This window comes from Alosa pseudoharengus, unplaced genomic scaffold (assembly GCF_046254945.1).
Source record: "Alosa pseudoharengus isolate Yale_2024_CS ecotype anadromous, Long Island Sound unplaced genomic scaffold, YU_APseudo_1.1 YU_APseudo_1.1_scf_4, whole genome shotgun sequence".
Lineage (NCBI taxonomy): Eukaryota > Metazoa > Chordata > Actinopteri > Clupeiformes > Clupeidae > Alosa > Alosa pseudoharengus.
The window spans coordinates 30,707,592-30,721,022 of NW_027468774.1; the positions used below are offsets into that span (position 1 = coordinate 30,707,592).

General features: G+C 41.2%; 1 protein-coding gene and 1 long non-coding RNA gene across 3 annotated transcripts; one reads left to right on the forward strand and one right to left on the reverse strand.

Moving 5' to 3' along the window:
• Positions 1-667: 667 nt before the first annotated feature.
• Positions 668-6,096, forward strand: LOC143102328 (uncharacterized). Of its 2 annotated transcripts, XM_076265842.1 has the most exons (9): positions 668-1,236; positions 1,896-2,577; positions 2,750-3,198; positions 3,294-3,370; positions 3,464-3,641; positions 3,790-3,866; positions 4,035-4,137; positions 4,611-4,735; positions 4,943-6,096. In XM_076265842.1, the coding sequence occupies exons 1-8, from the start codon at positions 841-843 to the stop codon at positions 4,623-4,625; spliced, it is 1,977 nt and encodes a 658-aa protein (XP_076121957.1). In that variant the 5' UTR covers positions 668-840; the 3' UTR covers positions 4,626-4,735; positions 4,943-6,096. The 2 variants fall into 2 exon arrangements, with proteins under 2 accessions (XP_076121957.1, XP_076121956.1); XM_076265841.1 differs by having other exon boundaries at positions 3,790-4,137.
• An 87-nt stretch (positions 6,097-6,183) lies between these two features.
• LOC143102329 (uncharacterized) lies at positions 6,184-8,864 on the reverse strand. The gene is made up of 3 exons (XR_012982574.1): positions 8,176-8,864; positions 7,900-7,979; positions 6,184-7,509 (listed from the first exon to the last, which is right to left on the reverse strand). It is a non-coding gene; the product is annotated as an uncharacterized LOC143102329 (long non-coding RNA).
• Positions 8,865-13,431: the final 4,567 nt, after the last annotated feature.

Consider the following 13,431-nt stretch of genomic DNA (forward strand, 5'->3'; position numbering starts at 1 on the left):
CGTCAAATCATTTCAAATAAGTTTATGTCGAAAATGATGACCGAATGGCTGAAGCACACACATACATTTAGTTAACTTGAATAAAGTTAACGTTAGTGAAAACCGATTGTGCTCCCGTTGTGAGTTAGCTTAACGTTTGCCATAGCTGCTACTAGCCAGGTGTTTAGTCAATAATCAGACAGCTGTAACGTTAAGCACGTTAACGTTAGTTCACAAACATACTGGGGTAACAAAGCATGTGTTCTCGTCAAAAAACCTTTTGTAAATACTCTGTGTGAATGCTTAGTCCGTTGTCAATTTATATAGTCTTTGGGTTGTCATATTTAAGATAGAAAAGCGTTCGTTCAGATGATAACTTCAGCCGAAGCATTAGCTAGCTAGTGGAGGTAAAATTGTGAACCACTATGAACCATTGACTATAAGTTGAACATGGAGCTGATAACGAGCGATAACGTTAGCTAGTCACCATAACTGTTGTTAGTTATAACTGACGTCTGAAACTCTTATTGATGCCGTTTATTTGTTAAACACAAATTTGAAACAACACTTCTTGTCTATGCAAAGTTTCCCTGTAGGTGATCCTGACAGGCTGGGTGCTGGAGAGTAGCCTGACGTAGTCATACTCAATTCTAGTCAGAATTTGAGTCTGATACTGCTCCATAGAGCTGTGATTATGGGGCGTGTTTCAAACGAACCAGGAAAAAAAATGCCTCTGCACTCAATTGGATAGACCTACAACCAATAAGAGCAACGGAGTGTGTGACGTATGTTAAGCGACGCATAGTTGTTGTCAACAGAACTCAACTGCACGCTGGAAAAGAAGTAGCCTAGAATAAGAAGATGAGCGTGAACGATTTTTGCCGGTGTTGCAAAAAGAATGTAAGGATACAAGGAGTCATTCAACACACGAACCTCATTTTTGAGAAAAACAATAAAGGCGAATGCACATACGAACAAGTTCTCCGTTTAGGATTACAACTCTACAAAACGTCAAATAAATCGCATCGCATTTGTCGGTCCTGTCAGAACGTTATAACACGGTTGGAACGCGACATGCTTGTGTTAAAAAAATGGGCAGACGACGAAGGAGACCAGCCTGAAGAACCGTCTTCATCTGAGGCATCAGAGAAAAGAGACCGGGAGCCTACTCCTTCCAAGACGCCCAGGACTCTGAAGAAGTTCTGCCCCAATCCGTCAACTCCAACCGGTACAAAAACGCGAAGAAGCATTACAGAGGTAAGGTTGTTAATACATTTCTACTTCTTATGATATGACTATGAGAATAACCTCGATTGCCAAGTTTCACATGAGTTAATAGTTAGTCATGATTATTGTCCAATGTGATAAACACTGTGCATTCCCACACTCCTCATTTCCGTGTAATCTATCTATGATTAAATCATCTAGTCATATTTTGACATGGTAGCCTAGTGTGTATTCTGGAAGCCAGCCCGAATTTGAGTGTAGTGTGAGCAAATGTTACCAGGATAAACTTGCACCTGATGTGTAAGTTGGCCTCTGTCACTTTGTCAATATTTAGAAACTTCATTTTGTAATGGACTAGCATGTTATCCAACCCCCACTCTGTGCTCTGCACCTCTGTGGGGGGTGGGCAGTGTTTCTCTGACAAGGCACAGAGTATCTTGTTGTGATCAGCTCTGGAATTCCTTGTAGTGTGTCCCAACCCCCACTTCTGTGCTCTGCACCTCTGTGGGGGGTGGGTACCTCTGTGGGGGGTGGCCAGTGTTCCACTGACCTTGCTCTGACCTGCTCAGCAATTGCATCTGGTGTCACCATATTTAACAGTCTGTATATTTCAATGTATTGTCAATGCACATTATACTTATTAGGCTACACTGTAATTCTTCACACTGATACATTATCTTATATTTCAGGTTGTCACCCATTTCCCATCACAGACTGTTGCCAAGGTATGTCCTCCAGAAGATGCCTCAATAGTGAACAGCATCAATAAGAAAAAATGGGCAACAGCTGCAAAGTTAATGTTGAAGCATAAACACCTAGTTGAGGAAATAAAGGTGCACATCCTGGAGCTAATAAGCAACGAATGCAAACATATCTGTAATCCAAACAACGGTTTCATCCTGTGGAAGTCATCTCCGGATGATCTGAAAGCCTTTTCATTTACCAGCTTAGAGGCAGACCTAAAACGTTTTTCACCATTCCTCTTCTCAATTCTCACAACTGTCACCAACCACTCTAAAACTGCAACTTGTGCAGCAGCTTCCATTGCTTTGAGAGGAAGAGAAGCACACCTGTCAGCCTTTGCATACTACCTATGTAGTATTCTACATTATGGTGGGGCGAAAAAAGCAGTGTTTGAAAGACTGAGCAAAATGGCCATAACAACAACTCACCAAAATTCTGTAGAGAAGCAGAAGGAGTTGGCACTCCTATGTGGTGGGTCTCTAAAAATGTTAAAGGTCCAGAATGAAGTTTTCCTGAACTCTGAAGCGGAAGGAAACATTGATGTTGGTCAGAGAGTGGACTCCAGCGAAGACCAAAGCACAAGTGATCCGAAGGAGCCACTTAACATGGAAGAGCTTCACTTGTCAGGTGAGATGACAAATGACCAATATATAGAAACACAACAAGCACATCAAATTCTGTGTCGTCTTGAATGTTATGTGTCTATGTATTGATTAATGCTACTACTACTACTACTAGTAATAATAATAATAATAAGTCTTTGTTTTTAAATTGTTATTACTTTTTTCTTTTCCTGCAGATGACATGGCTACGCTACCTTTCAACAGTTTAAGTGACTCTGAAGCAGCAGAGCTAGGCTTGAGCTCCTCGGCTTCTCCGATCACCCACCCCACTCCTCCACAAACATACTCCATAATATTTGACAATTTGGACTTTTTCATGCGCGCACATCATCAGTCCACCCACCACAGCAATAAATCCATACACTGGATTCATCATATTGCAGTCCAAGATAGAATCTCAACATATCACCTTAGCAATGACAGACCGGACTGTGACATCCTTCAGTACGACCTCTGCAACTCACTCCCCGGACCAGAAATCCAAGACTATATGCGACGTGAGTTCATTGTTCTTGGAAGCCGCATCCTTACCGAGTACCTGGCTGTTTTTAAACCCTTCAAGATATTAGTGGTTCACCACATGCCACATCAATATACAGAGGACATGGCTAAGTGCTCCACTGATGTAAGTAATGAGTTAAATCTGTAAAATACAACTAAATACACATAATTTCAACTCAAACATTACTGCAATGTCATCTGTTTTTTTTATTCTCAAAGTACCCTCTGGGACTGCTCTTCAAGGACGAAAACAAAACGTCAGATTTGGTGGACACACTTCGCCACCTTCAGAAAGAGTAAGAATAAAATCAGGCTCCACTGTCACTCTTTGGCAGGAGAAGGGCTGTATTGAAACGTATAATTCCCCCGTTTGTGTGTAATCCATTTAGGTATGTGCCAAAGGGACCAGACGGGTTGTCAAATGTATTAGTCGGAGGTGACCGGCTGACCGAGGGGAACTGCAGAAACATACAATGGGCCTTCTCAGATGGTGCTACAAAGGAAGACCGACTGGAAGGTCTCATCTTTAAGTTTGAGGACTGGCATGCCATCAGAAACCTCTTTGAAGTGAGTAACTATAGAATGATGTTGATTAGTAACAAAATAAAAGTATCACACCACTACTTTAGATGATTTTGAGATAGATTACTTGAAGGGCTTGTGTGTGAAGTTATGTTTATCCTTTGTTAATCACAAGTCTTCAATGTTGTTTAAGATCTATCATCGGATTTTCTATGATGGTGCATCCTCAAAAGACCATGGCACACTTCTTGCCAACATGACGAAGTTGAGGTACAACGTCTGCTATCTGCAATACCATGAATACATACATTGTACAATTATTACTGTTGTTTTAACCGTCCACTTTGTCATCACATTATGCTTGTCTTTACAGTCTAAACAATATTGTTGTTAACTACAGTGATTATAAGTACTCTGTGTTGACCATGCTTTCCACAGTTCTTTCACAGAAATCCAGTCTGGATATTTCATGAATTGGGTTGTTATGGGATGGGGAACACAGTACTGCTATCATGAACGCAGCTGTGCTGTTCTCCGTATGGTATGTTTTCAACTTAATGCATGTTTTCACTAACTGTGTGTGGGCATTTGAGGCTTTTCAAGATAGTTGATGGTTAGTTGGTTAGTTTCAGCAGTGCTAAAGAGCACACTGGACGCACAATATTCTTATTGTACCTGTGCGAAAGACTGTTTTTAACACATTAACATATGAGCATGCGGGCGTGTGCGTGAGCGTGTGTGTGAGCGTGTGTGTGTGTGTGAGCGTGTGTGTGAGTGTGTGCGTGTGTGTGAGCGAAGTAGTGGTAGCATAGAGGTTAAGGACCTGTTCGGCATGCAAAAAAGTTGTGGGTTCAATGCCCTTAGTCATTATCCTTGTCATATAATTGACATAATAAATGACTGGATGAAAGCGTCTGCTACATTAATAAATGTAAATGTCTGTGAGAGATGGAAAGAATAACACTGAGAAAACTATGTCAACCATTCGCTAAACTATGTATTTCTGTTACATAGGTGCAGCAATGCTAAACAAGGTCCTCATGCAGCTTACAATGCCTATAAGGAATTTGTGCATAAGGACACCACTGCACTCTTCCTAGCTGCTGCAATGGAACTCTTTGGGTTGCAGGATGTGACAGGTAAATTGGCACTTGGCATCACATTCATAGTTTAGAACTAGCATTTATCACATCAATACATGTATCTATATGTTACTGCTGTAAAATGTAATTGTCAAAATTGTACACTTTGATAAAAGTTAGTATCCAATATTATAACCATGACTTATATCTCTGCATTTACACTGCTGGTGGTTAGAAGTTAAACATTTTATTCTGTGCTAACAGAAATTCCAGATGGGTTTGTCCCGCTGGATGTTAACAACGGATTGCCACAACTGAAGAGGAGCTGGCTGCATGAGAAGGTTGGGCAGGTTGTGGACACCTTTGTCATGATGACGGGCGTGACAGAAGCTGCAACTCAAAGGCAGGCTACGACACAGCAGAGGCAGCAGTTTCCGTGTCGTGCAGACGGGTGTGGCAATATGTATGTATACGCCAAGGCAAGGGAAACACATGAGAAGAAGAAGCATGGTCTTGTGGCTCCATCAGACTCTTCTTCAGAAAATGTGAGTCCGACGAACCAAGACCACCAAAAACATCACGCAGAAGCCAGACTTGGCTTTGGGTTCTTCCTGCTAGACCTGCAGGATGCAGTGAGGGAAGGGGATGGTGAAAGGCTGATGAGACTGTACAAAGTTGCCCTGCTTTTCTACAAAGCGTACGGGCACAGCCAGTATGCCTATAGCACCTTCCTTCTGACACTGCAGATAAATGTCACTCTGTCCCCACGCATGGCACACAGTGTGACATGGAACAGATTTTGGAATGGCAGAGGGAGAAAGGGGAAAAATATTCCACTTGACCTCCACCTGGAACATCTAAACAATTTTCTCAAATCATTTATGAGAGGCTTGGGACCAAACATGTCAGAAATGTCAGCAGCCAGAATCAGTAGGTCCATTGGCATCGTCAAGGAGCTAATGGACAAAACGGACACAGAGCTGGAGCTGACAAGGCCGACTGGCATTCATCATGTGGCCCGAGAACAGGAGGACGTTTTAACACTGGTCAATGTTTTCAGGGAGACACAACTTTTCAAAAATCACCCAGGCAGGCAGTATCATGCATTCCCAAATTTCCAGAGAAACTTATTGGCAAAGCTAAATTACCAGGAGTTATGGAGGTGGATGAAGTCCAAAATAATGGACTGGCGAAATGTGCCTATTTAAATAGCAATGTAAATGTGAAATGTAAAATGGTGATGGTAATTTGTAAATAGTGTTTTCATAAATGACAATGTAAATAATTTATTTTTAATATAATAGTTTATAATAGTAGCATCCACATTCTTGAAACCTTTATTTTTGTGTGTTTTCTTATTGGTTGTATGTTCAAAGTTCAGAGTATATCTTCAAACATTACCTATTAAGTGTAGATATTAAAAATCTTTAATGACATGTCTTATTGTTTGTCTATTAAATGCAGAAACATCACCAACCAGTAGAGAAGTATAAACAATTTAAATTTTATTCAAAAACATGAATGTAACAGGTAAAAAAAAAAGTATTTGCACAACAACAGAACCCTGAAGCTAGAAGTTTGAGCCTGAATTTGAAGCTAGTCTGAGATCTTCAACATTGACAAGCCTGATTCCAAGCTACTTGGTGATGATTGTATCTCATCCTCATCCTCGTCATCAAAGTAACCAGTGTAATCCATGTCAACCTGAACACGGTCATCCTGAACCACACTGTCATCAAACAAATTCGTTTGACTCTGTTCGACGTCATCAAAAACCTCATGCAGAATTCGTAGTATCTCTTTTGCATGTTCCAGTTTGTATGTAGGGAGATTATGGATAATGAAGTCCAGGTCAAATATCTGTGTGCACTGTTCTAAAACCGCATCAATGAGTTCATCTCCAAAACCAGTGCAGGCTGTGTCGACTGTGTAAAGTGGTATGTTTGTATGGTCCTGAAGTAAACTACTCCTGTAAGTTTGTAGCAGTTCCCTGATCAAAAGTTTGTCCTCAGGTGTGACCATTCTGTGTTTGTGGTGTGATGAAACCTCCCCTTGAAAGTGTTCATATTTGGGGATTGGCTCCCCACAACCTTCAGGTTCACAAGAACAAACAGAATGGCAGTGAGTGCAGCACAGATGTCCTGGATGAACAGATGTGGTGTGTTCCTCGAAATGGCAGTACAAAGCTTTCCGCAGACAACTAGTGACTCCAGTCTCAAGTACCGTCTTAACTGCTGGGTCAAGCTTTGTATGCTGTTTGACAGCATAAACAATCGCATGTGCCTGCAACCCACCTCTGCCTGCCCTCCCGACCTGCTGAACCATGGCTTCCACATCATCTGGCAACCCATACATAACAATGTGTGATACGTTGGGAAAATTTAGGCCCATCCCAAGAGCTGTTGTTGCCACCACAACTCGGCAGCTACCCTGTCCACTCAGAGATGATAGCACTCTGTTCTTATTCTGAGGGAGTGTCTGGCTGTGGAACATGCCTATAAGCAGGTTTTCAACCTTTTTCTCAGGGTCTCGGTCAACCCAGGAATCTTCACCGAGTTCTCCCTTCAAATGGCAGAACACTCTGCCAACTGCCTTCACGGTTTTGCAGTAGATAATTACTGGCAACATGGAGATACCTTTTTCTTTCACATCCCTCACAATCCAGTGTAGGCACTCCAGTGTATGGCCAGGTACTTTAATCAGACCCAGTCTGATGTTTGTTCTGTTTGGGCTCAGAGCCAAAATGATTGGATTGTCCATCTGAAGCTGTTTCATAACCCTGGCTCTGGATTCCCGATCAGCAGAAGCAGTCAATGCCAGCACAGGTGTACCTGGAATATATAGCAGTACAAAAAGCAACCAATAAGTAACAGTAAAAATAAGAAATGAGTAGTATCATTTAGTACTTTTTAATGACTGTACTGACATCTAAAAAGAATACATCACTTATAAGGGGTACAGTGACTACCAATATGGGTATGGTGCTTGAGTACATAAAGCAACACCCAAATGAATGGTCAATTTGCATCTGAATGGGCAACCAGTTGGCCACTTGGCCAGTGCGAATGCAAATGAAAAACCGGTTTTGGGGGAGAGTGGTTAGTGTTTAGAAGTGGACAGGTTCCTGTAATGCAACTGATTTCAATTAAAGTGGTGAATTACACTATGTGTAGAAAACATCGAAGACAGAACATGCAGTAAGTCTACTGTTTTGTACTTACCAGCTTTAACTAAGGATCTAAGTTCTCCCAACTTGGCAAAGCTGTCGCGAAATGGCGTCTGCCCTTTTGCAGCCTGACCCCTGATAGGAAAAAAAAGAGTAACCTACATTAGAATGTTTTAACAGCTAGTTATTTCGCTACAATCACACTAACATTAAGATTGTACCAAGTCTGAATTAGCGAACGTACAACGTTACCTACTATGTTTACAACATGGGATTCATATCACGACATTGCGAGTTATTTACTAAGTCAGACAGTCAGATTATCTCTTACCATTTGTAAGTTAGATGAACTTCGTCCACGACGATACCCATAACGTTGGCTTGAAAAACATCGGAGCCTAGCATGTCCCTCCACTTGTTGTTCAGCAGCCAGGATTCCGGGCTTCCGAAAAGGAGCTGGCAACGACCGCTGGCTATATCCACCTCGTCGTTCACGCCGAGTTGCATCGCCGTGATGCCCATTTCAGTTGCTTCTTTCACTTGGTCCTCCATGAGTGCGACCAAAGGAGAAACAACAATGACCAATGGGTTTTCATTGTGTCCCATCTTCTTAGCGACCAACGGAGCCAGCTGATAAATTAAACTTTTGCCGAATCCCGTAGGAAGGACGCCAAAAACATCTTTCTTTTCAACAAATGCCTTGATCGCGTTTCTCTGTTCCTCTTTTAAAATTAATTTGCTGTCGATATCTTCTAGAACAGACCTAATAGCAGAATCTACACACCTCAACTCTCCAGCGGCAGCCATCGTTGTTGTAAACGAATTCAACCCAAGCGCGCTTTGGTGACGTGGTTGATTACGTTACTGTTGATCATCTGTCCATCATCGTATAAAGCCCGCCCTGACAATTTGATTGGCCCGCCAGATATTGGGCGAGCATACTCGCGCTACTATTGAGCAATGCCAGACCGAACTTCCCGACCTCAAACGTTGTGGGCGGGACTAAGTTCGGAATGGCACCCAGGCTAGCTGGAGAGGGCTCTGGACTCCTAACTTCACTTTTCGTCTGTGCAGTCGACTCAGAAGCATCACTTCAGAACTGATTCCGTGGTACTTTGACATTTTTCATACATTTAAATGGAGCAACCTACTGGATTCAATTGGCCTAGCTGTCTATTCCAGACATGGTTAGCATACTGAACAAACATGAATGCATTTCAGACATTTAGAGTGGCCTTTTATTGTGAGCAGTCCGGGGCACATCTGTGCAATAATTATCATGACCTCTTTTGATAAGTCACACATGGAAAGTAGCCTTTAAATCAGCAGGTTTTGGTTGGATACAGATTGGATAATTAAAGAATATGGCATCAGTGACTGGCTATTGTTTGACTGGACCTTGGCCTAACTGTTAATAACTACCTCAATGGGGTGTAGACATGAGCTTACACTGTTCCACTGAAAACATTAAAATACAAGAAATGGTTGTTCTACAGAACTTTGAATACACCAAATTTGGTTTTGCTTATTGCCTGCATAAACAGGACATGTGCAAATAGTTGAATACGCCTGTCCTGTCCCCATTCAGCTAAGTTTTCTGTGAGTTTGTTCATTATACATATTGGGAGTATTTTTTAGCTTATTAGCTTATTGTGACCACTTGTTCATAGTTTGCAGTAAGTTCAAGGATGTGACATATACCAATATTTCTGTTTTCAGATCTGGAACATTTTGAAATCCTACCAGATGGGGCACAAGTCATTGAGCAGTGGCAGCTTCTGACTTCAAAGACTTTGTTCACCAGCAGACCCCTTGATTACCTTTATTTACAGCATTTGCATCTGTCAGTCTTTAAAGTGATCTAATATGTATTGACTATGTACTAGCTTAGTACATATTAGTTTTTGTTATTTTAGTTTCACAAATTCAGTGGTTACCTGTAATGCTCAAGATATACAAGTAAAAAAAACACCTTTACTTCTGCATCTGGGTCTTCAATTCAACCTACTGACTGAAGCTGACAGATTTGTATAAATGTTTTTGAGAGCACAGGCAAATTGGTTTGATAGATAGATAGATACTTTATTGATCTCCAAGGGGAAATTCAAGGTCTCAGTAGCATACAGACATCACACACAACATGCACTTACAGCAGAAATGGTAAATATAAGTATAAACATATAACAAAACTCCACTGTACAATAGACAGCTGAAGATAAGAAAAACTAACAAAACTAAATACTGGCATTAGTTTTAATGTAATTCACAGTTCAGAAAAGTTCCATAAACATTTCCAAGTTCAGTGCCATCAACAGTAAGTTTGCTTTCTGATTCTGATATTTAAAGAACAAAATTAGGGTTTGGCATAAGTAAAGGGTAGGTGTAACATTCCAACATAACCATCAATAGACATAAAGTGAAATGTACTGTATAGTCTTAATGGGTTCAATATCACCACACCCCAGCCAAACAACTTCACCTGGACCTCTAGTCCCAGGTTAAGAGCCCATGGACCTCCTTGCCGCCTCCTCCCCATGGTGAACTGCCAAAACAGAAAGGTAAACATTTTATTAGTCATAACTACTTACAAGATAATACAATAATGCAAACCAACACCACTTGTTGTAATCAACAAAAGTACAGTTGTTGTACAATGCTGTAGTACTATTGTGCGATTTGAAATGGGTCTTCAGTGACAAAGTACACTAATATTGGCATTGTTATGCCAAACACCGGACACTAACTGGATTTAACGTTTTGATAATAGCCTGACAAGGGGAAATAAGGCAAGCTAACCGAACATGAACGCTGGATCGTGAAATGGCCACCGATGAGAAATTTCAATGTCATCTTAGACCAAACTACCACTGACAACTTTAGAGCAATATAGCGATTTCAAAACGTGATATTAAGAGTTAATCGAAAATAATTAATGATGTACAAGTTAACTAATACCCTACGATTTTGTTATCAATTCACACCATACGTTGACAGAATACAGCGAGCTGGCTGATGTTATCGTAAATTAATTAACGTTACAATGATGGCTGCCACTGAGAATATGAGATGGATAACGTTAATTACAAAACAATAAAGGCAAAGATACATTTTTGTCAGTATGAGTTGCTAAACCTGTAAACTGCTAAGTTACTCTACGTGAGTTGGTAAACCTGTAACGCTAGATTACTCTACGTTAGTTGACCGTAACTTCAGCAAGGGAGGGATAGCTAACGTTAGTTTATTTTACCTAGAAGCTAGAATCTGCAAACTCAACTCTTCATTCTCAACTTTTCAACCGTTCACCCGAATATAACCTTTCAGCATACAACATTAAAAAGTGTCTGAACATGGCATTAAGAAACATACATGAACTTCACGTTAGCAGATCAAACTTACCAGCAATGTTACAGCAACGTCTGTGCCAGTCCATCTTGTAGGCTAACGTTAGCTGAGGCTGCTCGGCTGACGACGAGGCGGGTTCACCGGCTTGCTCAGTCTCATACAAAGCCCCGCCCTTTTACCCATATATGGATTGGCTAGGAGGTAGGCGGGGTTAGGATTTCCCAACGTTTTCCAAGATGGCGCCGCCCATACCCCCCATAAACGGCTTCATAACCGTTCTTCAGAAAATCTATGGGTGACGTCACAGACGCTTTGTCCATATTTTTTACAGTCTATGGTCTCAAGCATGGGAATGAATGGACCTTATGAATGGTTGGAAATTCATTAGGCCCATTACGAAAGATATGGAGCTCGCCACGTTAGTATGGCAAGTGATTAACACTGCTTAGCGAAATAAACGTTTGCCCGTAGTAAAGTTGACAGTAAAGGTGATAGCCTACTGAAATTGACTGACAGTGATTAATAAACGTGACAATAAATTGGGCAGGTGATTGTAAAAATTACGCAGGCGGAATTAAATTGCTGTCAATGCAACATTTTGGATGCAGGCTGCCGATAAACCCCAAGAAGAAGAAATTGCTTGTCAAGTGGTTGTAAAAAATAAGCATAGGCCAATCCATCAGACGTATTTCCTAATCAGCTGATTTTAATGGCAGAAACCAGGAATGACCTGTAGTGGTCTATTGATGACAAAGAGGATGGAATATAGGCCTACATGATGTGTGGTGCCAGAGAGAGGGTTGAGATTTGGAGCAGAGGGCCAACGAAGTGGAAAGGACCAACTATGATCTCAAGGCCATTTACAGCCTTACTTCACCATATGTTTACAGTAGGTTACACAACACTTGCCTCAAACACAGACATTCTTCCTGTTGCAGAAAGAGGGCAAAAGACTGGTTCAGCTCAAACTGGGCCCTTTTCTCCTTGGCTCAACCAGTGCTGTCCCATTATTTTTGCTCTAGCCCAAGTGTTTGGTAAGAGAAATTAAATACTGGATAATAATAACACTGATTTATTCCACTACTGTATTTTGCAATGCTTTTGTGTGTGAAATGAATTGGTAGTAGGGCCTACATATGTAAAGACTTGCAATGAATCCTCACATATATATTTTTGCACATGCATAAAGCCAATCAATACTCTCCAGACAAAAGAGAAAATGACATAAGCAAAAATCAGCCTATCAGAGTGACTATTGATATTTAAAATAAAAGGTATTCTCTATGCTCAACTTATGCTGGTAGGCTGTTTTATCTGGTCTTTGCTGGTTTTCTTCCAGCTTTTGTTGGTGTAGCTGGTTGGGCCACAGGTGGACAAGCTGGAGTGACCATCTGAAGAAGCTGGTCATGCTGGTGTGACCAGCCTGTCATATGGGATACAGCTGGTGTAAGACGGTCAAGCTGGTGACCAGCCTGCCAAGCTTGGCATTGTTGGTTTAAAATGGTCATTCTGGTTTGCTAGAATGACAAACATAAGCTGGCATGGCCAGTTAAACCAGCAATGTAAGACCAGCAACACCAGCTAAAATGACCATCTTGAGGTCGTACGACAAACTAAACCAGCTGAATTACCATCGTAAAATCAGGTCAACCAGCTGAAGGTATGTTTTCGCAAGAATTTTGCTGGTCTAGCTGATCAACCATATCGGTTAGTCAAACAAGCTGGTCAACCAGCAAACCACCTTTAGCTGGTCAGGCTGTATTTTTCAGCATGGCTATACTTCCTTCTTTTAGTCCAACACAGACAAGTAGTTGTTGTACTCAGTGCATTACATACAGGAGCAGTGATTTGCTTTATTGAGTTTTCAGACCAATAAAACAACAGTCCCACTTAAAAAAAGAGAAAGAGAGACAGAAAAGAGAGAAACAAAATTCATGGCCAACAACATTAAAATGAAAGCATAAAGGGGCTTTAAAATGTACACAGACACCCAAAATAATACAAGTATGAGACTTTATATTTCCCTTTAGGATCCTTGCTGCGACTGCACACTTGCTACCATGGGGTGGGAGCTGTGTCCAACGCTTCGAAAAAAAGAACAAGAAGAGAAACAAAGGGCTGATTCAAAGGGACAGCGATTTTAATGAAGAATAGTCACAGTAATAGATTGCTCAAATAGCGTGTATTGCACATGTGTACACATTTATGCACTTATATATACACGTGTATAACAAGTAGTATACAC